The following is a 24,399-nucleotide window of genomic DNA, read 5'->3' on the forward strand; positions in this document are numbered from 1 at the left end:
GCGTCCACCTCGTACAGATCCTGCATGGAAGATGGTATACGATGAGTACGCATGCTATATGCTCTGCTTGACCCCTCCCGGAGTATCTGAATCGCCCTCGGTATGCATACCGTTCGGCCCATCCGTCTCTTCCAGCTGCTCGACGTTCTTGATCCACGCTCCGATGGCTCCGCTAAGACTGTCAGCTTGGGTCCTCAAGATGGATGAGACAACTGACAGGAAGCCCTCATGCCGCAAGAAGCACGCTCGCATGGTTCCTTTCGACCAGAAACGAATAGCGTATGACAGAGTGGAGATAGTCGATGCGTGGCCTAAAAGATCAGCTTATCGCCCTGGCCTCAGAGGGGTACCGACCGGTCAGCTCACCTCGAATGAAGCAGCCACTGAAGAACACCTTGTTAAGCCCATACTTCGCGGCGTTCATGTATCTATCGAGTCAGCTCTACTCTCGGTTGCCACAAAGCTCCGAATCCTCCAGCTGAAAGGAGATACACTCACGCAACATGCCCAATGTTGTTACTAATAGCATAAAGCAAACTCCGCGCTACATCTTCCTGCCTTATCCCCTTTTTCCGCTCATCCGCAGTTTGGCCCTTCTTGAAGACTTTACCGAACGTAGAAGCGATCGTACTGGACTTGAGTCCAATCTTGGAGTAGTCCGAGCCGTAGATGTCCCCGACGAGCATGTCGACCTCGGTATTATCGCCTTGTTCCGATAAGAGCAGCATTTCTGAGTATCAGCTGGGTCGGTTTGACGTGATCAGGCCGACACGCAGCAAAAGTGTTCAGCAGGGTGGGGGAGAAAGGACTTGAGCGGGGGCGGAAGAACAGAGGCAGCTGATGAGCGAGAGCGATTCTTCCACTCTCTGTTCTCTTCCTCTCCAGCTGGCGGTTCCCTCATTCCCCTCCTTCCACCGCCCGCCACATCACCCTCAGCCTCATCCTGATTTCCTCCACCCAACTCACTCCCCAATTCGATATGCCCCCACCTCAAACAAAACCCGCACCAGTGAAGAAACTCACCATCAAAGCTCCTCGCATCCGTCAAAAGACTCAACAGACCCCACAGTGTCCCCCCACCCAAACTCGTCCCGCTCACCCGCTCAAACCCCCCATCTTCATCCACCCGCACGATACTCACGCCACTCCCGATATTGACAACGAGGCAGGGGAAGTTGGGCTCGGGTTCTTCCGAGGGGTCGGAAGAGGGGGTGGCGAATGTGACGGAGTATTGAGGGGGCGTGGGGAGGGTCTTTCGAGTTCTGGTTGCGCCTGAGGTGGGGCAGCGGGGGAGGGAGGGGGTAGGCGGAGGTCCGGCTTGGACTTTGAGGTGGGAACGGAGAGTTTGGTAGCTTCGGACAGGGGAGGAGCGGTCGCCGTGCCATTCGGAAGAGCGGAGGAAGGCGAGTCGGGACGACCATTCGGGACCGAGCTGGCGGGCGTAGCTGAGGGATCTGGGAACGTCGCTGTAGTAGGCGACCCATTTCTCAACTTGGCCCCCATCCCTCCTGCTCCATTCACCCTCGCGTTCTCCTCCTCACCATTCTCCTCCTTACTCGCCCCATCCCCATCCCCATTCGGCAACACCGAATGACTATGATACCCCGTCGGATCCGGATGACTAACCTTCCAAACCAACTCCTCCGAGAACCAGAAAACCTCCTCCGGAATCCTCGCGACAAACCCCAGCCCCAGTATCAAACTCTCCATTTCTTCCTCTCTAACCACTTCCACCCCCAACTCGGTGGCTAGGCGGTCATTGTACATGTACGCCCCACCGCCGGTGACCATGACTTTAACGGTGGACTTCATGCGCTCGACCGAGACGCGGTTGGCGGCTGCCGAGGTGTGGATGAGGTCGGCGAGCCACCGGATGAGGTCGTCAATGTTGGCCGTTTCGAACCGGGCGAAATTGAGGAGGCCGCCAGGGAGGGGTTGGGGCAGTTGGGGGGACGAGGAGAAGCGGCGGTCCCGGGTCCGAGGGGCCGGAGCGGATGTGGAGGAGGAGCTGACGGAGTGGTTGAAGCGGTGCGAGGCGGCAGAGGATCGTTTGGGGACGGAGAGGTAGTCTTCTACGAGAGCTTGGGGCTTCAGGGCGCCGTTTACTGTTGGAAGACGAGTTTCGGCGGAGGGGGAGAGAGAAGGGTCGTCCTCGTCCGGAAGGCGCGAGGTGGATGCGGCTGCATTGGGCGAGGAGACGGACTGCGAGGGAGGGAGGAAGGGCGAGGATGGGGTTGTGGCGGGTGGGGTGTGGATGATGGGAGCGGAGGAGCGGGTAAAGTAGACGACTTTGGCGAGGGAGCCTCCGATCTGTCGGGTCAGCTTACCGCCCATACAAGCGTCGGTGAGAAGGCTAGCTTACGTCGATGGCTATGTGAGAGACGGGCTCAATGTAATGAGGTAAGTAGATACCTCTCGAGTCCCGAGTCTGCACGGTCAGCCAAGGTTCCCTCGAAAGTTGAAGCGGTCCAAGCGTCAGCAAAAGCGGGAAGCGGACACAAAGCTCACAGCGACCGATTCCTCCTGCACAATCTGAGCACCCGTCGTATCCACAGCAATCCGCCTCGCTTGCGGAATAGAGATATCCGGTTTGTCCGCGGGCAGACGGGGGTTGTGTAGCCGGGGAGGGGCGGCCGAGGGGGGTGAGGTCAGGGGTGAGCGGGAGGGGGCGGAGGCCGGTGCGGGTGCGGCCTGCATGATGACGCAGAGCTGGGTGTATAGCGACGATGAAGAGTGGACGATCGGCGAGTGTAGATCTAGAGAGATGTGCGGGCAGATTAGGGGCTGTAGATCAAAGCCTAGAGGAGGAGGAGGAGGGGACAGCCTTATATCCCTCTCTACGGCTGTGTCATCCCTTCACCCCGGAATTGTGGGACGCGAATAGAAGTGAGAGGTCTTCGTATGGCGTGCTCTCTACCACTCGTCGCTGTACCGAAGCCGATGGTGGAAGGAGCTGCGATGCTGGTGCTGTATAGACGAGGTGTAGAGTGAGGTAAAGGCGGGAAATGTTCGGCGAACCGAGCGAGCGAGTCGGCTGTAGCAAGTGGGGAAACAACCGGGTCCGTGCGCCGTCAGAAGGGCAAGATTGGTCATCACTAGCTAAGGGTGTCGTTCGAGCATATGAGACGCAGAGCAAAAGCAGGCGAGTGATACCGAGACAGGTATACCAGCAGTCACAGAACGATACATATGATTAATCGACAGATACTCCCCTCGACCGCACATGAGCTTCCCTCAACACAGATACAGTCCAATTCCAATTGTCCATTGTCCAGCCCCATCCTCTCCTCACTTCCTACTTCCTCTCACGGTTGTTCGTCCTCTCCCCAAAGACCAACTCCCCCTCCCCGTCCATCTTTGTCCTTATTGAGAACACCCGTCGATCAGGCGGTTCTTCTGTATGATAGTCAGCTACTGCCCTCGTCCATCTGCTCTGACATGACTCCCAGACTCCCAAACACTCCTCCCTCCACTCTTGCACCTTCGGTCTCTCCGCCCCATATCTCACATCCCCCTTTCTCAGGCCCATAGCTCAAGACTCACCGGGAAAGCATTCCCCGTAGCCGCCCAAGTCGTCAAATTCGGATTACTATACGCATCCGCATGTCGCGCAATATAATCCGCCGTCGGTCGATCGGCGGGATCGCACCCCATCCGACCCTCGGGGCGCTGATACACCCGGACATAGTCGATGAGCATCTGAGCGGGGAAGGTGAGGTGCGAGAAATCGACGGTTTGGAAGCCGTTCGACATGCCAAAGTTGATGACCTGGATGTCAGCTGCGTTCATCATAACGTTCGCGTGCGAGGGAAGGAGCGTGAGGGAAACCAGCAAGCCAGCAATGCTGTTGCGAAGAGCGGGAAGACGTACCATAGCCATAGGCTCTTCACTGATCAACCGCTGCCCAACTTGCGAGATCGGGTTGGCTCGCACAGCCGACGCCTTCATTGTCCAGGACTGCTTGCCTTCAGACTGCCAGTTGATGTATCCGTTGGACCGGTCTTTGGGGTTCCCATAGTACTCGAAGCCTGCGAGTCAGCGACTGGTCTTGTGAATGTCGATTCCTCATGATCCCCGTCTCCCACATGTCTGTTCCATACCGCCGGTCTCCTCTCCTCGACCACTTCTTTGCCTTCACAGAACGATCCCATCTCATTCCCGCCGCACCCTTTCCCCCTTTCCCCCTTTCCCCCTTCCCCCCCTTCTCTCGCTTCCCCTGACACCCAAGACCCCAAAACTCACCATAGCTCGCAAACCCTTTACTAGTCAACTGATAATTCGCCGTCTGGACATATGCCAAATTCGACACTGCCTGCTGGTACACGCCCCCCAGGTAGCTATTCGGCTTGACGATAGACGTATCATACACAATAATATCGTCCGTCGAGTTGAACGGGTAATAATCCGCATCGAATGGCGCGATCTGGGCCGACTGGGACACCTGGCCTCGGGGCAGAGAAAGGTCCGTCTGCGCCTCGATGATGTCGATTTCGGGCGCGCCGCGGCCGTAGGTGTGATCAGGACCGGGGTGGTCTTCGCCTTTACAGGTGCAGGCCGAGAGGCGCTGGCCCGGGAGGCTGGGAGTCAGCTGGGCCCAAATCACCGCAGACCGCGTTGCAAGGCAAAGGCAAAAGCAAAGGCGGAGGCAGATGTCAGAAAATCAAAACTCACTAGGACAGCGCGTTCCCATTACTAGTCGTCGCACCCGCTGGACCCGTCCCCGCCGCGTTCGTCTGGTTCTTCAACGTCCCCAAATCACACGAGTCGTACGTGTACGGCCACGTTCCCTCCGTCGTCGCTCCATACCCCGGCCGGCCCAGGTTGCCCATCATCCACACACCGGGCCAGAACCCTCCGACCGCTGGCGTTCCGGGCAGAGAGACGCGGACTTCGATATACGCGGAATACTGGAAACACATCTGGTTCCATGATTGGAGCATGCCCGACTTGAAGTTGAGGTCGTTGATGGATTCTTGGGTCATGGTGATGACGAGGGAGCCGTCTTTGGTGGTTATCGCCGAGGGGTCGTACCATTCAAAGTCGCTAGATGTCAGCAAGGGCGATGAGGATAGGGTCGGCGGAGGGGGGAGGCGAATAAGGAGAGAGGAAAGAGAGAGGAAGAAGGCAGAACACACGTAGTTGGCCAATAGTGGATGTCCATGGCAGTCCAGTATGGGTCATCTCCGGGGTAGAAAGTCCTGCAGGTCAGCTCAGCCCGCGAGCAAGATTCAGCTCAAGCAGTCGAATTTTGCCTGGCCCCCCGCCGACACTCTCTTTTCACTCCCTTCCCGCTCCAACCCTCAACACATCTGCCCTCCCTCCCCCTTCCTTCTCGCGATCCCTCTCTCAACCTTGTGAACGGAATCCAAACTCACCTCCCATCCTTGTTGAACTCATCCGAGAAAGCCAAATAATACTTCTGCCCATCATACCCCGTCCTCGTCATCGCGCTCTGCGGCGTATCCACATCAATAACCGGCCTGAAATTGGTGATTTGCGGGATCTGGCCCGTCGAGTTGATCCCGCCCAGGTTGTACGCGCCATTCGTCCCGAGGCTGTTGGAGGTGTAGTAGGATGCGATGGGGTAGGCCGCAAAGAGGCCGAGGAGGAGACAGAGGACGATGACGAGACAGCCGATGTTGATTACTCCGCGGGAGGTGAAGATTGTGCCGAGGCGGTCGTGCTGGGCGTCAGCTTTTCGGCCCTGAATCGGCCTAAGTGCTTGTACACCGGGCAAACTGGGAGAATGCAGGAGAGTGTTCTTCGTCTGAAGGACTTACCTTACTGCCCCGCTTGGGATCCGGGTTATGCAAATCATCATCCGCCTCTACACCATCATCCAACCCACCATACCCCGTCAAATCCGACTGGTACGACTGGGACTGGACCGCATAGCTCGATCGGGGCTGTGTGAAGCTCGGTCGATCCCTCTCCCGGTCAGAGATGGACGAGGCGGGTGATAGCAAAGATTGGGAGGAAGGGATAGGGGCCGCGGAGGCGCGGGGTCCGTATCGGCGGGGACTGGATGGCTGGGGGGTTAGCTTGGCGTTGAAGACGGTAGTCAAGAAGAGGGCAGGGGTAGTGTGGTATCAATGGGGAACACGTTGGACAGTCTGAGATAACATTCTTCTTCTTTGCTTCACTCTCTGTAGAAGCCGCCTTGCCGCTTTCCCGTGCTTCGCGGTAATAACAAAAACAACGCAGCCCCACCATGATGGAAAGACTTCAACTCACCGATCCCCTCAGTTCCGACATCAACGCATTACTGCTCTCCCCTCGTTGCGGCATCGCCGCCAGAGCGCCTACTGACCTCCGATCCGGCCGTGAGCTCGACCGAGGGGTGGTAGGTGTAGATGGGGGATTCATGATTGCCGGCGGGGGTGGTGGCGGAGAATGGGAAGGGGAAAGGGTGAAGGAAAGCGGACTCCCAGATGGTCTGGCCGGTTGTTACGGCTGTGGATGGTGTGAAAGTCCCTCTATGCCATATATTGGCGAGAACTGTTCCTTGTTAATCGAGGATGACCTGGGCGGATGGATGCACAGCTGCTGACGCTGACAGCTGTGTTTTCGATCGTCTAGCCGCGGCTAAGATCTTCAAGTGCGGCTTCCTTTTTGCGCGAGTGTCTCTCGATGTTTCTACTCAAGCGAGAGGACGAGCTTGCTGTTATGATGCAGGTAGATGTTGGTATGAGTATGAAGTATACACCCATCGCTCAATTGCTGATCAGATGCACCGCTCTCTTCCCTTCATCATGACATTCACAGTGGACGTCGTCTTCTCCCCTTTAAAGTTGTTCGCCTGACCTCGGCTTACGAGAAATTACGGCACCCAGTCAGCCAGGAATAGAATGGCAAGATCCGTGCAATGAGACACCGGCAAACAACCAGTGTTTCAGATAGTGTTTCAGGTTGTAAGTGGCGGATCGATTGTGCGGCGGGTGTGGCGGACGGGTGGCAAGATATGATCATATGCGAGAGCGTAAAGTGAGGGGTGGACTTAGCGATACCCCAAGGACGTATAGAACATTCTGGAGTCTGTGCCCTGCACAGTATCGATCGCGTTTCCTCAGATTGCGCAATCTAGCGGAACATCCCTTCACCCTTGGGCCCTTTGAGTGGTCAGTCATGATTCGCGCTCAGGCCACGGCGAGTCGTGCGTCCTCACCTGAAGCCCCGTCCCCCGCCCCTTTTGTCTTTCATACATCATCTTCCCCCATTGTCGTTTGTCAATCCTTCACTCCTCAAAGCGCAGACAAGTCAGACCAGAAGATGGCTACCTCGTCAGTCTCTACTGGCTTCAACGCCATCACAGCCTCCAACGACGAATTCATGCAAGAAGTCATCGCACGCATCCAGAGGAAGGGCGAGGACCAGACCTGCGCCGATGTGCTGCAGTCTCTCCTGACGGACGACCTCTCCATGGCCAGAGCCGCGACCATCAAACATGTGCTTCACTACACAGGTGACTCGGAGTCTCACTACCCCGCAAACCTCTCCGATGCCCAAAAGTGGCAGAGATACCGGACCTGGCTCGCCCGATGCGGCCAAGCGATTACAAGTGAACAGGCAAAGACCCGGTGAGGATATTGAGAACTTTACCGAAAGCAAGCATGCGAACGTTGTCAGCTGACTGCTCCCAGGCCCAAGTCGCGCGGCTTCATCTCCATGTTCAAGCGCAAGACGCATACATTTGATGACGGGGTGGACCAGGAGATGGCTACCAAGCTTCAGAAGATGCATGACCGGATCGGAGAGCTCTTACGAGTCACCGGTACCGGTACCACGCAGGAGGAGGACACGGCCCAACCAACTGCGTCTGCAACGACTGCCAACGAAGGACCCGCTGGCCCGGCGGCGTAATGTTGCCGCGCTGCGTTGGATGTTCACCCCCACCGATGACCGTATATCTGAGATACTGTACACCATCGATCTCCATGTATTTGAACTGTTTTGCTAGTATCACACCGGGCTTCTTCGCTCCGGGTGCTGCGAGGTGTCGATTGGGCTTGATGAGCCGACCTCCGCCCCAGCAGACTAGATGGGTGTACGGTCTGTAAATATCGGACGAGGGGACGCCGGCGGGCCTATCAGACCAAAGCCTAGGGTGGCCTGGCAGCAGATATTAAGTGAGCTGCCTCAGTAGGTAACGGCACAAGGGGATAGCTTTGTGCTGTCAGACTATGAGGACATCGTGTTAGCAGTGCAACATGCAATAAGATGCAACTGTCAACAAATCATCTACTCCACCCCGACCTGCCCCATCCTGCACCACTCACATCCCCTTCAGCGTCTCCCTCACCGCCTCGCTCAACACCCCCATCTGCTTCTCCCCAAAGGTCAACATCGGTCGCAACCTGACCGTCCGCTCCCCACATCCACCCATCAACACCCCTTGCTTCTTCATAGCATTCACAAACGCGTCTCGCTGCGGTCCATCCTTCATGTCCCAGCTGAGGAATGTGCCCTTGCCTTCACCTCGGAGGTTCTGAGCGCCGTCTATGCCGCGACCGGCCTCGGCGAAGATTGAGGAGAGGGAAGAGTGGAGGGCGGTACCAGTCCTGGCGGTATGTGAGACGAGAGAGTGGGAGTCGATGAGGGAGATGAGGCGTCGGGCTTGGAGGGCACGCATCGGGTCACCCTGATAGTCAGCTCGATCCATAGCGGCAAGAGGAAAAGCAGGATGGACTCACCATCCAGGTCCCATAGATCCGATAACTCTCCCTCGGCCTCAAGCTCTTCTTGTGGTATATCCCGCTCGCCTGCATCTTCTTGCTGAACGTCACCATATCCGGCTCTTCCCCCTTGGGCAGATCCCAGTGCTCGTGCGCCCAGAATTTGCCCGTCGCGCCGACGCCGGTCTGCACCTCATCGACGATGAAGAAGGCGCCGTGCTTTTTGGCGAGGGAGCGGAGAGAGCGGAAGTAGGAGGACGAGGCATGCTTGTCACCACCTTCGGCAAGGATGGGCTCGATGATGACAGCGGCGACGGGCGATGTAGTTTTGCTGTTCCATTAGCCATGGCCCGGACTGACAATACCCAGACTCACCCTCGAACAAGAATATCCTCGTACTCCTCCAGGCACCGCTTCTCCTCGGCAGCATTATACTCGGTGTTTTCAGATAAGGGGTACTTGAGTTGAGGGAAGGGCGCAGCGGGCCAGTCGAACGCGGGGATGTCGACCTAGAGGTGTCAGCTGAATTCCATCCAGGACGCAAAAGGGGGTGCAGTAGTCAGCTCACCTTGTGAATCGCTTTACTACGCGTTGCGCTCAGACTCCCAAAGAGCCGTCCGTGAAAGGCAGAGGTGAAAGACAAGACAGATAGCTGGGGTGTACCAGGGGACTGGTTCCACATGGTCGAATCTGACTCATCAGCTAGCTGCCTTGCATAGTCAAACAGAGGACCTACTCATCTCCTCCTCGGTAAAAGTAGAATCCCCTCGTTCCCGCGCCTTGTACGCCATAAAAGCAAGTTTGAACGCGTTCTCTACGCTATCAGCTTCTCCTTCAATAGTGCACAGAGCCAGACTCACCGTTAGCAGAGCTCCCGCACAGTGTCGTGGTGCACTGATCAAAGCCCTCCGGTGCGGCCTTCATCAAGCCCGTCTCGAGTATCTCGGCCCAATTTTTCGGTGGAAAAGCGCCAAGAGCCGGTCTGTTCAGCGCGGCGGTCATAAACTCTTTCTATGACGCGTCAGCTCAGTCAACAGCACACCGGAGTATACAGGCACTCACATCATCACTCAAGCTCATCATCTCAGGTACATTATATCCCAGCGCGATACTCGCTATCTGCGCGAAAACATCCAGCATGACGTTCCCGTCCGCGTCGACCATATAGTTCCCCTTTGACTTTTCGTAGTCGACGACGAGCTGATGTGTCCGCGAGTCCTGTATGAGGTCGATCGCGGCCGAGGCAGCATGTGAGGCTGGACCAGGGACAGTGGAGGTATGGACGGAAGGGCGGGCGGGCTCATCCGGGATAAGCTCGGAGGTGCTGAATGTTCGCCGGGCTAGTGGCTGCACCGAGCGAGGGAGGGATGAGCGGAGCGTCATCGCGGCTCGGCGGGTGGAGATCATGGTGGTGGACTATACACAGTGGGATGAAGGTCAGAGTGAATCGAAGAGATAGCATTTTATGGGCGAGATAAGGAGTCAAAGAGGCTTCGCCTAAATTCAAGCGAGATTCCCGAGGCCAAGACCAGGCAAGCGAGACACGTGGCCGTCTGGATGTATCACCCCTCCCTGAAGCTGTAGCAGTCCTCGAGAGACTTGTGAAGGACCAGAAGGGCCGGGAGATGCCAATAGAGCAGATAAATCCCAAGAGAAAAGATTACAAACCAAGACTGATACAAAGGCACACACCACACACAGATCGACCCCCTTTGGCACGCCCCCTCGTTCCTGACCCTGTCCAGAGTCTATTGCAAGAACCCGCTCGTCTTCCACTGCCCAACCCAGAGCGCAACCAGCTCGGGCGAGATGGGCTTGACCTGACCGATAGTAGGCGAGACAGCGGCGGTCTTGTCGACGATGAACTCCATGTGAGGTCTTTCGTCCGATTTGCCCATTCGGTTCTGGTAGAAGCTCTGAGAGATCAGCGTGTGCTTCAGATCACCCGTAAAGGAGCAGAAAAGGAGAGAGACTCACAAGTAGCTTATAAGTAGGGTTCTTCTCCACGTCCGCCTCGCTCTTCGCCAGCCCCTCCAGCCACTTCATCCGGTCCACAGTCTCGAACGACACGCCACCCTTCTTCAGACCTTCCAGAATGTCCGCCCACCGACTCTCCTTATTGTTCAGGACGTGATACACCGCCGCTTGGTCCGCTCCACCTGCTAGGACGATCTCGGCGATCGCCCGGCCCGCCTCGTCCACCGGCAGCCAGGTAGGCTTCTCCTCGAGCATGGGTAGTGCGCCGGTAGTGAGAGCCGAGCGGAACAGGAGGGGCCACGCCTCGGTCTCGTTCCATACGCCATTCTCCGAGTCGCCAACGAGCTGGCCGATCCGGAGTACCCCGACCCGCGCGCCGTTTGACGCAGCAGCGCGCTCGCAAAGCTTCTCGACGACCCACTTGGACTGGCCGTACCCCATCCCGCCAGCCGTGATGGGCGAGTCGGAGAAGTCTTCGGCGACGGTGGGATCTGGCCGGCCTTGGCGGGTACCGACGGAGGAGGAGAAGTAGAAGGTAGGGGTTGTAGGGTGTGGTGAGGAAAGAGCGAGGTTGAGGAGGTTGACGGCGCCCTCGATGTGGTCCTCGAACGAGTCGATCGAAAGGACAAAGTTGACCGGCCAAGCGTTGTGGATGATGCTCGTAGCGGAGGAGCGGAGGTCCTCGTACTCTGTGGCGGAGAGACCGAGATCCGGCTTGTTAACGTCCGAAGCGTACGAGACGATCTTGGCCTGAGCCTCGGCAGAGAGGGACCGCAGCCGCTGGGAGAGCGAGTCCTGGATACGGGCGGATGAGTCGGCGTGGGACTTGGCGCGGGATAGGCAGATGACACGGGTGACTTCTGGCCGGCGAGTGAGTTGATCGAGGATGTGGGCGCCGAGAGAGCCGGTGGCGCCAGTGAGGACGATGGTCTCGCCCGTGTGCCCGTTGGCCGAGCTGGAGGTGGAAGTAGGAGTGACAAGCTTCCCCGCCCACTTGTCCACCATCGCCAGCATCTTCTCCTGCGCCGACTGAGACGCCGTCTCCCCTGTCCCTTCATTCAGCGCCAGGATGAATGTAGCCAGCCGCTCGATCGACGGATGCTCATACACCACGTTCTGCCCCAGCGTGACGTCCGGCCCGAGCTCGAGGTTCTTGATGATGTCGTTCCGTACCCGAGTGGCCTGGAGCGAGTCGACACCATACGAGAAGAGATCGGTAGAGGGGGTGAGGTCCGACGACGCCTTGTCCCCGAGAGCGGTCGAGATGAGGTTGTGGAGGAATTGCTGCATGTCGACCGAGGTAGAGATGTGCTGCTTGGGTGCGCCGGTACCGCGCTCAAAGCGGTCGTAGATGGAGTTGATGAGGGGTGCAAAGAGCTTGTAGCAGGCGGGACGGAGGATGGACATCTTTGTAGCCTGATGGTCAGCTGCATCCAGATCGAAACAGCGAGCAGGACTGACCACTGGGATGTCCGTTCCGTACGGCAGCAACTCGACCATCTCGGGCAGTATTCTCGAGTGCGACGGCGCGGCGGCGTTGGCGTCCGCAATCACTGGCCAGATAGCCTCGAGGTACGCCTTCTTGTCCTTGCTGAGCTCGGCACCTTGGTCGGAGGGGAGGATGAGGCAGCCGACCTGGGGGCGAGCATCCCCAAAAACGATACACTCGCGGATAAGGGGGGTATTGCCGCGCTTCAGTCAGCTCAGCCAGGACCAGTACTCACGATTGCCAGCTCGATCGGGACGGGATTGGTCTTCTCCCCCAGCGTCTGCGTCAAAGTGTCGTCCAGCCGACCGATGTACTTGAACCAGGTCGGGTGGTCCGGGTGACGCTGCATGAGGTCCTTGGTGCAATAGGCCCCGTCGTCCCGGTTCGACAAGATCTTGGCGGGCCAGCCATCCTTGACGATGATCTCAAAGTTGTCGGAGCCCTGCGGGGCGAGCTCGAGGTAGTCGGCGATGGGACCTTCCGCGCGAAGCCAGTTCCAGGCCTTGTCGGTCGCGCAGTCTCGGCGGGAAGACATCAGTCCACCAGTTTCTGATGATCAGCACGGCTAAATTTGAGTTCGGGAGACCTACCGGTAGTTCCGTATACGGAGATGAGGGGTACACCCGCGTCGACCAGCCGGTTGCCCAGATCGTCCGGGACCGCCGCACCGGCAAAAGAGACCGCCTCGAACGACGCCAGCGAGTCGATACCCTCTTGCGTCTCGGCGAGGAGCTTGAGGACATAGGGGACGGCAAAGTGCTGCTGAGGGGGGGAGGGAGAGGCTTGGATCGTCCGAACAATGTTGGCCGAGGTGATGGGGAGGTGGGGCGGGAGGAGGGTGAATGCCTTGCCATGGTAGACGCAGCGGAAGCTGGGGTTAGCGAGTTCAGGCGAAGGACTTACACTGAAAAGTGGCCAAAGCCATGGAAGAGGGGCAAAGCTGAGAAGCCCGTCTTGGGGAGGGACATGGCGGCATTGGCGACGAGACCGTAGTGGGTAATGTAGACGGGCTTGGGGAACCCGGTCGAGCCGGACGAGTGGAGGATGACGCAGGTCCGCTTGGTCTCTTGCTGAGGAGTGAGGCGGGCGGGGTAGGCGGGAATGTTGCTCTCCCTGACACCGCCCTTGCCCCACAATGGGAATCTCTTCTCTGGCAGCACATCCAGCCGTACCCCTTCCTCCTCTAAAAGCGCCTTGACCTCCTGCGCTGTCCCTGCAAACTTTGGCCCGTAGAGCAGGTGCGAGCTCTTCGTCTGCTTGCAGAGGTGTGCGACGGCAGCGACCGAGTTGTTGACCGACAGAAGGAGAGCGGTGAGACCGAGCTTGGCAAGAGCGATCTCGAGGAGGGTCTCGTCGATGGCAGTGGAGGTGAGGACGGCGATGACGCGCTCGGGAGGGACGTCACCCTCTGGGATGGGAGGTTGGAGGTTGAGCGAGGCGTAGTGAGCAGCTAGCCGGTCGACCGCACGCTGGACGTCCGAGTAGGTGAGTGTCTGGAGCTCGTCCCCGAACTCGGCGGACCCGGTATGGACCGCGGGCTCATCGCCTTGCTTCGCTGAACAGTCAGAGGTGCTCGGTACAGAAGACGATGAGACTCACAAGCACGAGTGGCAATGAGCTCCGTAACGGAGAGGGCGGCAAAGGTAGCGATGGGCATCTTGGGCTTTGTGGGGGATGTAGACTTGGATGATGCGGACATGGTGTTATCGTAGCTGTCTTATAGCGAGAAAGAGCTGAGCTTGACCAAGTGGGCCCGAATCTGCCTTGGCGGAGAGTCTCGCTCTATCGATGCTGCTGTGCGAGCCGAGTAGTGCAGCTGAGGGACATGGACAGTGCACCATGGCTGTGTGGAGAGCAATAGGCGAGTGGGCCGCGCCAGATGGATGCTTGGTCTGTAGGGTGGGTCCACGGTCCAAGTGGGTTGGGAAAAGACCCATCTGACCCATCTGGGGAATTCCGGGGACTCCGGTCCTGTCCGGGGTATCTCGGCCCCGAAGGCCCGATACTATTTTTGGTCCTTGCCCAGACAACCATCTCTCTTCCTCGACACTTCGGCGCGCCTGCGAGTCACGCAGGAGCCTGCAGGAGCAGCCCCGACCACACTAAAAAGCCCACTGACCTGCAATCAAGATGGAGCGGGTGGACATCCCGATTGCACATTTCGCGATGCATCCACCAGCGGCCCAGGCGGAGGACCACCTCGCGCTGAGGTATATGAGTGCCCCGCTCGCCCCGCATCTTTGCCCCTCATACCCCCTCATCCTCAATCACTCCCACTCATCATGCCCAGCGCCGCACAGCACACCGACGCTATCGAGGCTGTCCCAGCTACGCACGTCGTCGAGACCGCCATGCGCAATCTCGAGTCCGAGAAGGACGTCAAGCACCACACCGAGCACGTCGAGTCGGCCAGTCTCGGCCCCGACAAGGAGACCACACGCGACGTTGACGAGCAGTATACGGATGGGGACGATGGAGTCCCAGTCACGGGTTGGCGCAAGCTTATGCGGAAGAACCCAAGCTTGGACTTCATGCGCGAGGTGGCCGAGGCGAACGCGCAGCCCCTTGACCCGGTCGAGGTCAAGAAGGTGAGTCTTGCTTCTTCTACAAAAAATTCTCAAGCTGACAATCAGGTCGAGCGGAAGCTGTACTGGCTCATCGTCCCTCCACTCTTCATCGACTACGCGTTCTATTACATCGGTACGTCTCCTCTCAACTCGACCAAATAGCCTCGCTGACAGCACAGACAAGACCACCCTCCAATACGCCGCCCTCTTCGATATGAAGACCGACCTCAAGCTCGTCGGTACCGACTACTCCAACCTCGGTTCCATCTTTTACGTCGGCTGGCTCGTCTGGGCTATCCCCGGAAACCTCCTCCTCGCCAAGTTCCCCCTGTCCAAATACCTCGCCATCAACATCTTCCTCTGGGGTATCTTCCTCATGGCACAAGCTGGCGCCAAGGACTACGGGACAATGGTCGCGCTTCGTTTCGTCTCGGGGATGTTCGAGGCGGTAGCCGACCCATGCTTCGTCTCGATCACATCGATGTGGTTCACCAGGCGACAGCAGCCGACGGTCATTGGTCTCTGGTAGTGAGTCCTCTTATAACAAAAACCTGTGTCAACCTGACCCTCCAGCTGCGCAAATGGAGTCGGTATTGCCCTCGGTGGTCTGCTCGGGTATGCTATTGGACACATTCCCACCTCTAGCATGGCGTCATGGCGTTACGAGTTCCTCATCATCGGGTAAGCCTGTTTGCCGCCCTGCCGTTTACGCTATGGCTGATATCCAGTGCTGTCTGCTCCCTCTGGGCTATCGCTATGGCCGTCCTCATCCCCGACGCGCCCTACGCTACCCGATTCCTCACCCGGCGCGAGGCCGTCGTCTGCATGTCCCGCAAGCGAGATGACTACCACACGGTCGAGAAGCGCCAGCTCAAGATGGACCAGGTCTGGGAGGCCATCAAGGATCTTAAGACATACCTGTAAGCCATTCACCTGCACCCTATCGAGCGCCAGCTGATAGGATAGCTACTTCTTCCTTGGCTTCTTCGCCAACGTCCCCAACGGCGCTACATCCAACTTTGGTACGCTCGTCGTCCAAGGTCTCGGCTTTGATACTTTCCGCACGACGCTTCTCCAGGTTCCGTACGGAATGTTCATTGCCATCATGATGTGCGTATCTTCTCATCTTCTGAGCCTGTCCTCAGCTGATCCCCAGCCTGGTCGCCATCTACATCTCTCACCTCACCCACGCGTACAACATCCGAACCTACCTTATGGCCGGCGTCACCTGCCTCACTGTACTTGGCTTCGCTTTGATGGCGTTCACCACCGGCACTGCTCCTCGCTTGATCGGATACTGTGAGTCTTTTTGTTAGACACCGGTATGGGCTTGGCTAATCATCAGACCTGACCGGATCGTCCAACGCCGTCTTTGTGCTCGCCCTCTCGCTTGTCTCTGGCAATGTCGGAGGTACCACCAAGAAGGTCTTGACCACTGCTGGTGAGCCCTCGTCCCCCTTGACCCCATCCCCTGACACTACCTCCCCTTGCCGAGCCCAGCTGACTCGCCAGCCATCTTCCTCGGCGTCGCCGCAGGCAACATCGTCGGCCCCTACAGCTTCATCTCCTCCGAAGCACCCATCTACCGTACCGGCACCATCGTCTGCATGGCCTCTCGCGCCGCCGAAGTCGTTGTCATCCTCCTCCTCCGCCTCTGCTTCGTCCGCCCCAACAAGCAGCGCGACAAGCTCTTTGCTGAGGGTGACGAGCGGTACGACCCTATGGGCCAGACGTACACCGACATGACTGACAAGCAAAACACTCATTGGCGATATGTCGGTGAGTCCTCATCTTTTTCTTGGGCTCGGTGAGGATTGTGACTGACCCTGCAGCATGAGCTTGTGACCCTGGAGCTGTGTTGCTGTCCGGGTAGGAAGAAGTGTAAGAGATATCGAGCGATGTATATAGCAAGGGTCTCAGACGATCTGGGCTTGTATTTCAGGATGCATCGTGTTGCTGAGCTAGCTCGCATTCGAATCATATCTGCTCTCCGCTCATGAGCGCCAGTAGTTGCAGGTCGAGCGCCTGTGCCACAAATCTGCCATTAGGTCAGGTATCGCCCCCGGAACCAACGGTCATATATCACTCGGCGCCGAGGCCGAGGCCCGAGGGGCGCGCAAGCGTGCTGCCCGCGCCTGCGACGTGACTTGTATATTTCTAGCTACTCCAGCATGAACCACTGTATTGAGGGCGATGGCAGCCCGAGTAGAGCTCTACGAGCACAGTCATGATTCGCTCATCCCTCTCCTGAGACTTCATCTTCCCGCCTCAATCCTCGTACTCGGGACCATCCTCGCGCCGGTCTCGCCTGGTCCGGACGCGCCCAAGATCCGAGTATGGAGTACCATCCCGCCCTCCGCTGACGGGTCCCCGATACCCCCAGATACCCGAGGAACAGTCGTCGTTCCAGTACCACCTCTATACGGCTCCCAGATCCGGGTGTTCGACACGTACGAATCTGTACCTCCAGCGGGCCAAACGAGCGCGGCATTGGAGGCAGCCAAGATAAGGGCACTGGGCGCGCTGCGCTCGTACGTGACAGCGGTGGACCCTACCGTGCAGCTGCTGGGGGCACTGCACGAGCTGTGGGTCGAGGCTGCAGAGGCCGAGATAGGCGATGGGGTGCACAGGACAGGCTGCGCGCTTTGGTTACCGCCCGCATCGGGGACAGGTGAAGAGCGGAGGATACAGCTAGGGCCAGACCGGCGGAGGATCGGGGATGAGCAGGAGTATGAGCTGGACATCGGCCGAGATGTGGACGCTGAGCATGTACGTCGACAACGCTGATCTAAGCTGCTTCTTGGTCACTTGCTGACTGCTACAGTGCGTCCGAACCGCGGACATTCCTCGGGATCCCGCATACTACTACTCCCGCTTGCCCTGGTCCACCATCATCCGACCGCGAAGCAGCTCCACCAGAATTTCGATCCCTAGCACCAGTCCGGACGCCGGCTCCACAAACCCTGAGATCGCACCCCTCGCGTGCCGTGTCTTTACACACGCAGACGGGACGCTCGGACTTTTCACCGCACCCGAGCACCGGCGGAAGGGCCTGGCTCAATGGGCGATAGGCGAGCACGTCAGGTCCGGGAGGGGACTGATGTGCGGTGGGGTTGAGGGACAGTGGGCGTGTGCGGTAGTATTCGAGGAAAACGGGGCGAGTCAGAAGCTGTTTGGCGGGATGGGGTGGAAGCGAGCGTGGGGGTGCTCGTGGGTGGCGGTGGACCGGGGTGGGGCTAATTAGGGGTCAGCGGTATGGGAGCAGGACTAAAAGGGACGGGAAGTGAGCGAGAGACCGACGCCTCTACCAATCCCGGCCGTATGACCTCATTCAACCACTATGCCCTCGGCGCAGTCGCCCACTCCCTCCACTCGGTAGTCGGCGGCCTATCTCCGTCTCAGCCTGGCTGGAAGGAAGCGCTCGTAAGACCTCGGCCGGGCGGTACAGTGACGCATGCGTCCACCGCGTATGAGTCCCCCCGAGGTAGGTACGCTGTATGGTGGCGGCTGGAAGGGGGTATGCTCAAGGTTGAGGTGGAAGTTCCGTTGAATGGGTCAGCGCGTATCGTTCTGCCTGGGGTGGATGAGCGGAGTGGAAGTGGGAAGAGGGTGTACGAGGTCAAGTACGAGGTGGATCTGGATTGGCCGCCCAAGCCGATTGAGGGCCCCATATCGATCCAGCTGAAGGATGAGTGTGAGTCGAATGCTTTCTTGCAATGTCGAGGTGGGTGCTGATTGTCATATAGTCTGCGCTTGATCATCTTGCCTGGAGTACGACGATACCGATGTAAATCTTGCGCTGGACAAGCATCTGCACCCGGGGAACGAGGAATGTTTCATGTCCACGCGCACAGGTTTCAGGTTGTGGAAGTGGCATTCCCGGGTGACTGACTGCAGCACCCTGGTATAACGCTTGGCCCCTCACCGATGAGCAGGTCATAACAGAGTAGACTGAAGAGGGATTCTGCGTTGGTACTGATAAGGACGCGAGGGACAGACACAAGCTGTGTGAAGACCCTCAATTTGCTGATAATAAGCCTCAAGCTCCAGCCTACACACAGCTTTCCACACACCCTTCCGGATAAGCTTCGTGGCCCTGCAATTTTGCTCACCCATCACGTCGAAGCCAAGCACCCTTCTCTTCTCTTCTGCCATCAACTTGCTTCTTCTCACTGACACAGTCCGCTATAGCGTCATCTCTCTGCACCATTTGACCGGAACAAATATCACTCAACCTCGAATCTGGCGGTATCCAGGATCGCATCCCTCGCATCATCCTCGCGTCTATGATGGCTTCACTTCAAGCCGAAAGGGCGTCTATCACCAGTACGACGAGCCTCCAAGCAAGAGCGGCAGCTCCGCCCAAGCAGACGGGATGTTACGCCAACGTAGGCAGTAAGTACCTCCTCTCATCATGGTCCTCCATCACATGTTGGTCCTGATTTCGAGCGAGTCGCGTCTTCTCCCACCATCCTTTGATCTCCTTGCATGCGATCACATCACTGATCACTCGACAGATACCTGCCTCTACAAGTCCGAAGTCGTCCTCATCGGCGTGGGCGTAGCTGTCTTCGTCCTGCTTCTCATCGGAGTGGCGATCTGCATCTGCCTTAAACGGCGCAAGTGAGTATCTCTCTCGTGGTCTCACTTCATGCAGCATCTCACCCGGCCTTGACCTGCAGAGTTCAAGCTGATCCCCTCCAGAAGCAGAAAGATCCGAGCGGCCGGTGCCTCTGAAGACGGACACGCTTTCGTCCCCCTCAAGCCCATGCCCGCGCCCGGAGGACGTTTCGTTCAACCCAAAGGAAGTCTGCTGGCGGGTGCAAGGACTAGGGTGCAGCAGATGCTATAGATGGCGTGGAAGCGGAATTGTTGACGGGGTGGAACAGGTAGAAAACAGGCTGGAGAGGGAGCGAGGTGAAAAAGAATGGAAATTGAATGTTACGGATGTACATGCCTTTCACACGCTCAAGTTACTATCCTCACTGCCATCTGACCGACACAAACTTTTTTTTTGCTCGCCACCATTCTATCTTGCTTCACCGCTCACCCCTCCGGCATATCATCTCCCCGTCCGCTCAACCCTCTTCCTCTCAATCTCGGGCGTCATGCTCCTCTCGCTCCTGCTCTTCTCGCTCCCCTCCCTATCATCCCGTCCACGATGCGCCAACCGCGCACGCGCCGGGGGCGGAGGCGAGGCTGATCTCGAGTCACTATACCGCCTCCTCTGTACCGGACTGCGAGACCTAGAGGGGGAAGGCGAGGCCCTTCTGCGGGGAGGCGGCGAGCGGCTGTCCGACGGAGACCGGACGCGCCGAGGAGGAGAGCGAGAGGGGGACGAGTACCGGCGACGTGCGCCACCTCGAACGAGGACGGGGGAGGGGGAGCGAGCTTGTCGGCGCGGCGGGGGAGAGGGGGAACGTGATTCCGAAGGCGACCGAGCGCGTCTGCGGGGAGGTGACGGCGAGTCGGCATGACGACCTCGAGCGCCTCGTGGAGGAGGCGAGACCGACCTAGGAGAATCGACGCGGCGCCTGTTTGCAGGAGGTGGCGGCGACCGCGAAACCTCTCGTCCCCTTCTCTCGCCGTACGGCGCCGGCGCGGGCGGTCGCTCCGCCGCCTCCTTGTCCGCCTTCTCCTTCCTCATCTTCTCATAGTATTCTTCCCTCCTTCTCTTCTTGGCAGCGTCCGAGGCCTCTTCCGCCTGCTTGGCCATCTCGATTTCCCGCCGTACTTCTCGCTCCGCCCGCTCCTGCACCTTGATCTCCCTTTCGGCCATCCGATTCGCCCGCTCCTCCTCTGTTTCGCGCTGGAACGCCTTGCCCTCGACGTGATTGGCAGACACGCCGAGCGCGCGGCCGAGGCGGCTCATCTCGACCTGCTTGGCGGCGGCGATGGAGTGCGAGTCGGTCATGCGTTGTCGAGGGGTACCGAGGAGGTGGGATTGGGCAGAGAGGGTGGTTCGGAGGGTGGAGACGGCTTCTTCGATCGCGTCATCGTCGAGCCTGGGGTATCAGCTTGGTCCCTCCAATGTTTTAGGACCATAGACAGAAGCAGCAGCAAGAAAGAAAAGGATGTGGAAACGCCGTCCCCCGCTCGACCCCACTGGTCTAGGGCAGGCGGTCTATTAGGCAGGATACCAAGCTCGCAAGCGAGCCATAAATTTGCGCTAACCTAATCGCCTCGAAGTCCTGTAGGGATGCAGGTATCGGGCACTGTCTAAGAAGGTTGCGGTGGGTAAGGGTAAAAAGAAATGGGAATTGTGGAGATGGGGTCCTGATGCCTCCGCCCTCGTCTCCTCTTCACCCGGCACGACAAACATCTCTCCTTGTCGGCCGTATCGACGCTCTTCTTTTCCCTCCGCCAGTCAACCCTGCGATAAAGCGGAACATCACTCACCCCTTCTCTTCCAACTCCTCCCGCAGTTCAAAACACTTGACCTCCACCCTCCTCTTCTTCTCATGCTCCAGTATCCCCGCATCCGGCTGCCTATGCACGGGTCCCGGCATCTCATCGATAAAGTCCCCATATCGTCCGCCTTTGCCCCCTCCTCCGCCAAATCCACCGCCGGGCGCGGGTCCATCCCGGATCCGAAGGTGAGCGTTGTTTTTAGAGACGTAGGCATTGGTTCCACTGCATCATGTCAGCTGTGTTCATACGTCAAGGCCATAGGCATGTTTGGGTCAAGAGTCAAGACGATGTGAGTAGGCAGGCAGGGACAGAAATCTGAACTTACCTCCCTCGAGCGGTCTGCAATCCGACGCCGTTATAAGTCATTTTTGGGACGCGCTATCAATATCTCCGCCTGCGGATGGTTCTGATGGCGGACTAGTAGCGGTATGGCTACTGCGAGTGCTGTAGGAATGTATAGGTACTGTGTCGCTATGATAGGTCGTGCAAAGGTGAGAGCGAGCGAGAGAGAGTGAAGTGGGGAACCTATCTCATCCCCCCACTTTCGGATGTGGCACTTCTTCATCCTCGCCACTTCTCGCCACCCACTCGAGTGACTCTAGCGTGATGCGCCACATATCGCCCATCCTATTGTAACAGCCCATTCCAATGCACCACACCTCGCTTTTATCCACTCCGCGTCGCTCTTTGTCGATCATAGAACATGCTAGAGTCACCACCGAGCATCTGAAGTTGATACCATAGCTGTAAGGATCACAATCCGCCAAAGGATGTCGCGAGACGCAACTCGGCAACTCTACCAAAGCAGGGCATACTTACAGTTCCCCTTCATTGTCTACCCTCTGAGTCCTTCCTCTCCAGCTTCAGCATCTTCACATTCTTGCAATCTACATACCGATCTGCTTGATGGCGATTCCATCTTTTTCTCTGGGATTTCCGACGCCTGGTCTGCCTTTACCGGCGGAAACGAGCAGGGCGCCGCTACCGATGATCAGCATGGTGGGGACCAGGAAGATGAAAAGGCTCCTCTTGCCGGTGAGTGCTATTCCTGCCAGCACTCTATGGATTTTTTCAATGAGCGGAACGGGTTTCCGGACACAAATGTAGCCACGAGCCTCGTTGTTTGCTGGTTGGCGGACAATGACTTGATGCTGGTTCTCCCCGCCCCTGTTCCAGAGGGCGAGGGCAATACGCAGCTGAGTTAGTCTGCTAAGCGTACATCCTAAGCATAGCTACCAGTACTGACTGGATCAGCATTCTGTACGGCCATGATGCCAGCCGGTGGTGGTAACGGGTACGTCCGCCGGCTCTACCTGTCCTTGGCAACGGAAAGACACAGCTGACCGACACAGAAATGCAGCCCCACCGTCCGAGCTACGCAGCAAGCTCTGGCTCGATCTACCTCCCGATCAGCACTTTGCTATCATTGATCCTCCGCCACGCTCCGCTACTACGGCTACAGCCAGTACGCTCGAGCCCCTCGGCCGTACCAGATCGCCAGACAGCCGTTATCATTCTGGGCAAGGTCCCAGCATACGAGCCCCCTTTCTTTTCGCCTCCCATAGAGGACCACGCTGCAGGCATTACAGATTCGGACTACCTCAAGTCTCCACCAACGGAGGGACGCCCAGTTGTTTACAATATGAGAACCGGACAGATCAAGCGGGAGCTCTGTGAGAATTCGGATCTGACGGCGTCGCGCGAGCTCAAGTCCTTCCTTCGGGGATGGAAAGATGAGCAGGAGGCAGCCATGCGTTCGCTCGAGGAGGAGTACTCGACGGACGGTTTACGTACCAGCGAGGAGATGTGCGGATGGAGTCTTTCGAGATTGGCGCGCCTCCATGTGTCGGATTGCTGAGAGCTACCGCTCAGCCGAGCACTGACAGAGACGATTAGCATGTTGAGGCGATGTTGGAGTCGGCGCGCGGGAGGGGAGTCTAGGAGTCCAGAAGCAGCGTAGCTTTTTTGGGATGGATACGCTACGTCGACGTGCTCGTGTACGCCGTCACGAGCACTGCCAGCTTGTCCCGTGGTGCATCAGCAAATATGATTGTCCGTGATGATGCCGCGGCAACCTCAGAGATCTTGGGGTATGATCGACGTGTGGGTCCGGCTCTTAACGCATGGAGCCTCCCCTTCCGGGTATACTTATGCACGGGGCGAGGCGGCGATTCTGAAACATGTTCTCGCCAACCAAGATCTCGCTCGTCGGGAATCTCGGTGGCCTGGTCATATATCCATACTGCAGAACATGCCAGAATATGGGACTCCTTTCGAGATATGTGTGCAAGGATGTCTCTGCCTCTACTGATCACCGCTTGGTATGTAGCGTTATAGCCACGTCTCCTTGGGTTTCCGTTCTCTCCAGTGATCGCCACCTTACTTTCACTTCCCCCTCCGTATTTCAAACCTCCAGACCTAATCCAGGCCCCATGTCGAGCTTTGCGGGAACCATCATTGATGTGCTCAAGGGTCTCGTGACTACACCCGAGCTAGTCAGTACTGACTCTGCCCTTTGGCCCAAGTGAACGAAGCCGTTATTTCTGACCGACTGATCAAGTTCAGCTGTGAACGTCATCCCATACTTCATTCAGACCGAGAAAGGAGCGGAGGACGAAGGAGAACTTCACGTGATCCTGCCTGATCGCTTCGTGGAGGGTACATGGGGTGAGACTTCTACTTGACACCGAAAGGCCTAAAAGTAAACCGACAGGCCAAGCTGATCAGGTAGATCTTGGTCAAGTCAGCCTCACAGAAAATAAGTATGCTTGGTTGCTAACACGTGTGTAATCGCTAATCTCTTCTTAGAGAGCTGTTCGCCCAAGACCTGGAGAGTCAGCTTGGCGTAAAACTGACCCAGTCTTCTGACAGACCCATCCAAGTACACGTGGTTCTTCAACGCCTGCCAGGCAACGGTGCTGGTTGATCTCGGAGGGTTTGAAGGCCGCAACACACCAACCACCTGGGAAGCAGGAGCTGCACGGAATCGAGACTCAGACGTGAGTGTTCCCGGGTAACGCTCCGACCACAAGCTGCAGCTGATCAGAAAGGACGACGGACCAGGCGAGTTCACGAGGAACTACTGTGTGAAAGAGGTATTCGGTCGCCCATGGGGGACCGTCACCGAGACACTCCGGTGCTTCGCCAAAGGCTGGCCGTTAGGCGCGCACAATCCCAGAGGCTTCTCGTTCGAAGAAGAGGAGAGATCCGAAATCAGCAAATCCAGTGCGGGCGCTGCTGGGCTGTGGCTGGGTCAGATGGAAAAGACAGAGTACTGGAAGAA

At 57.8% G+C, this 24,399-nt stretch overlaps 8 protein-coding genes across 8 annotated transcripts; 3 read left to right on the forward strand and 5 right to left on the reverse strand.

Annotated features, from left to right (window-relative positions):
* Positions 1–54: 54 nt before the first annotated feature.
* Positions 55–2,697, reverse strand: MKK02DRAFT_21144 (putative pantothenate kinase; the record flags this gene model as incomplete). The annotated part of the gene is made up of 8 exons (XM_053086367.1): positions 55–172; positions 218–311; positions 367–428; positions 499–730; positions 1,024–1,323; positions 1,623–2,310; positions 2,363–2,428; positions 2,509–2,697. 8 exons carry the CDS (start codon positions 2,695–2,697, stop codon positions 55–57), a joined length of 1,749 nt encoding a protein of 582 aa, XP_052941568.1.
* A 666-nt stretch (positions 2,698–3,363) lies between these two features.
* Positions 3,364–6,366, reverse strand: MKK02DRAFT_35600 (beta-glucan synthesis-associated; the record flags this gene model as incomplete). The annotated part of the gene is made up of 9 exons (XM_053089217.1): positions 3,364–3,396; positions 3,544–3,768; positions 3,871–4,028; positions 4,243–4,577; positions 4,672–5,043; positions 5,136–5,198; positions 5,376–5,683; positions 5,781–6,029; positions 6,235–6,366. The coding sequence occupies 9 exons, from the start codon at positions 6,364–6,366 to the stop codon at positions 3,364–3,366; spliced, it is 1,875 nt and encodes a 624-aa protein (XP_052941569.1).
* Positions 6,367–8,272: 1,906 nt separating this feature from the next.
* Positions 8,273–10,079, reverse strand: MKK02DRAFT_21445 (putative 4-aminobutyrate aminotransferase; the record flags this gene model as incomplete). The annotated part of the gene is made up of 7 exons (XM_053086418.1): positions 8,273–8,638; positions 8,691–9,003; positions 9,048–9,181; positions 9,241–9,362; positions 9,409–9,486; positions 9,533–9,683; positions 9,735–10,079. 7 exons carry the CDS (start codon positions 10,077–10,079, stop codon positions 8,273–8,275), a joined length of 1,509 nt encoding a protein of 502 aa, XP_052941570.1.
* Positions 10,080–10,420: 341 nt separating this feature from the next.
* Positions 10,421–13,795, reverse strand: MKK02DRAFT_21520 (L-aminoadipate-semialdehyde dehydrogenase; the record flags this gene model as incomplete). Its single annotated transcript, XM_053086427.1, has 7 exons — positions 10,421–10,588; positions 10,650–12,065; positions 12,111–12,341; positions 12,374–12,687; positions 12,729–13,009; positions 13,042–13,693; positions 13,738–13,795. The coding sequence occupies 7 exons, from the start codon at positions 13,793–13,795 to the stop codon at positions 10,421–10,423; spliced, it is 3,120 nt and encodes a 1,039-aa protein (XP_052941571.1).
* Positions 13,796–14,489: 694 nt separating this feature from the next.
* Positions 14,490–16,516, forward strand: MKK02DRAFT_21010 (major facilitator superfamily domain-containing protein; the record flags this gene model as incomplete). Its single annotated transcript, XM_053086349.1, has 9 exons — positions 14,490–14,726; positions 14,772–14,838; positions 14,885–15,233; positions 15,279–15,386; positions 15,434–15,625; positions 15,672–15,815; positions 15,862–16,004; positions 16,051–16,146; positions 16,218–16,516. 9 exons carry the CDS (start codon positions 14,490–14,492, stop codon positions 16,514–16,516), a joined length of 1,635 nt encoding a protein of 544 aa, XP_052941572.1.
* Positions 16,517–18,994: 2,478 nt separating this feature from the next.
* MKK02DRAFT_30799 (uncharacterized protein) lies at positions 18,995–19,557 on the forward strand (the record flags this gene model as incomplete). The annotated part of the gene is made up of 3 exons (XM_053088138.1): positions 18,995–19,100; positions 19,223–19,328; positions 19,410–19,557. 3 exons carry the CDS (start codon positions 18,995–18,997, stop codon positions 19,555–19,557), a joined length of 360 nt encoding a protein of 119 aa, XP_052941573.1.
* A 394-nt stretch (positions 19,558–19,951) lies between these two features.
* Positions 19,952–21,482, reverse strand: MKK02DRAFT_41425 (uncharacterized protein; the record flags this gene model as incomplete). The annotated part of the gene is made up of 4 exons (XM_053091560.1): positions 19,952–20,218; positions 20,272–20,710; positions 21,105–21,338; positions 21,442–21,482. The coding sequence occupies 4 exons, from the start codon at positions 21,480–21,482 to the stop codon at positions 19,952–19,954; spliced, it is 981 nt and encodes a 326-aa protein (XP_052941574.1).
* A 404-nt stretch (positions 21,483–21,886) lies between these two features.
* MKK02DRAFT_30801 (uncharacterized protein) lies at positions 21,887–23,427 on the forward strand (the record flags this gene model as incomplete). Its single annotated transcript, XM_053088139.1, has 6 exons — positions 21,887–22,151; positions 22,224–22,316; positions 22,371–22,410; positions 22,469–22,789; positions 23,066–23,168; positions 23,197–23,427. The coding sequence occupies 6 exons, from the start codon at positions 21,887–21,889 to the stop codon at positions 23,425–23,427; spliced, it is 1,053 nt and encodes a 350-aa protein (XP_052941575.1).
* Positions 23,428–24,399: the final 972 nt, after the last annotated feature.

Source organism: Dioszegia hungarica (assembly GCF_025882075.1).
Source record: "Dioszegia hungarica strain PDD-24b-2 chromosome Unknown MKK02contig_32, whole genome shotgun sequence".
Classification (NCBI taxonomy): Eukaryota; Fungi; Basidiomycota; class Tremellomycetes; order Tremellales; family Bulleribasidiaceae; genus Dioszegia; species Dioszegia hungarica.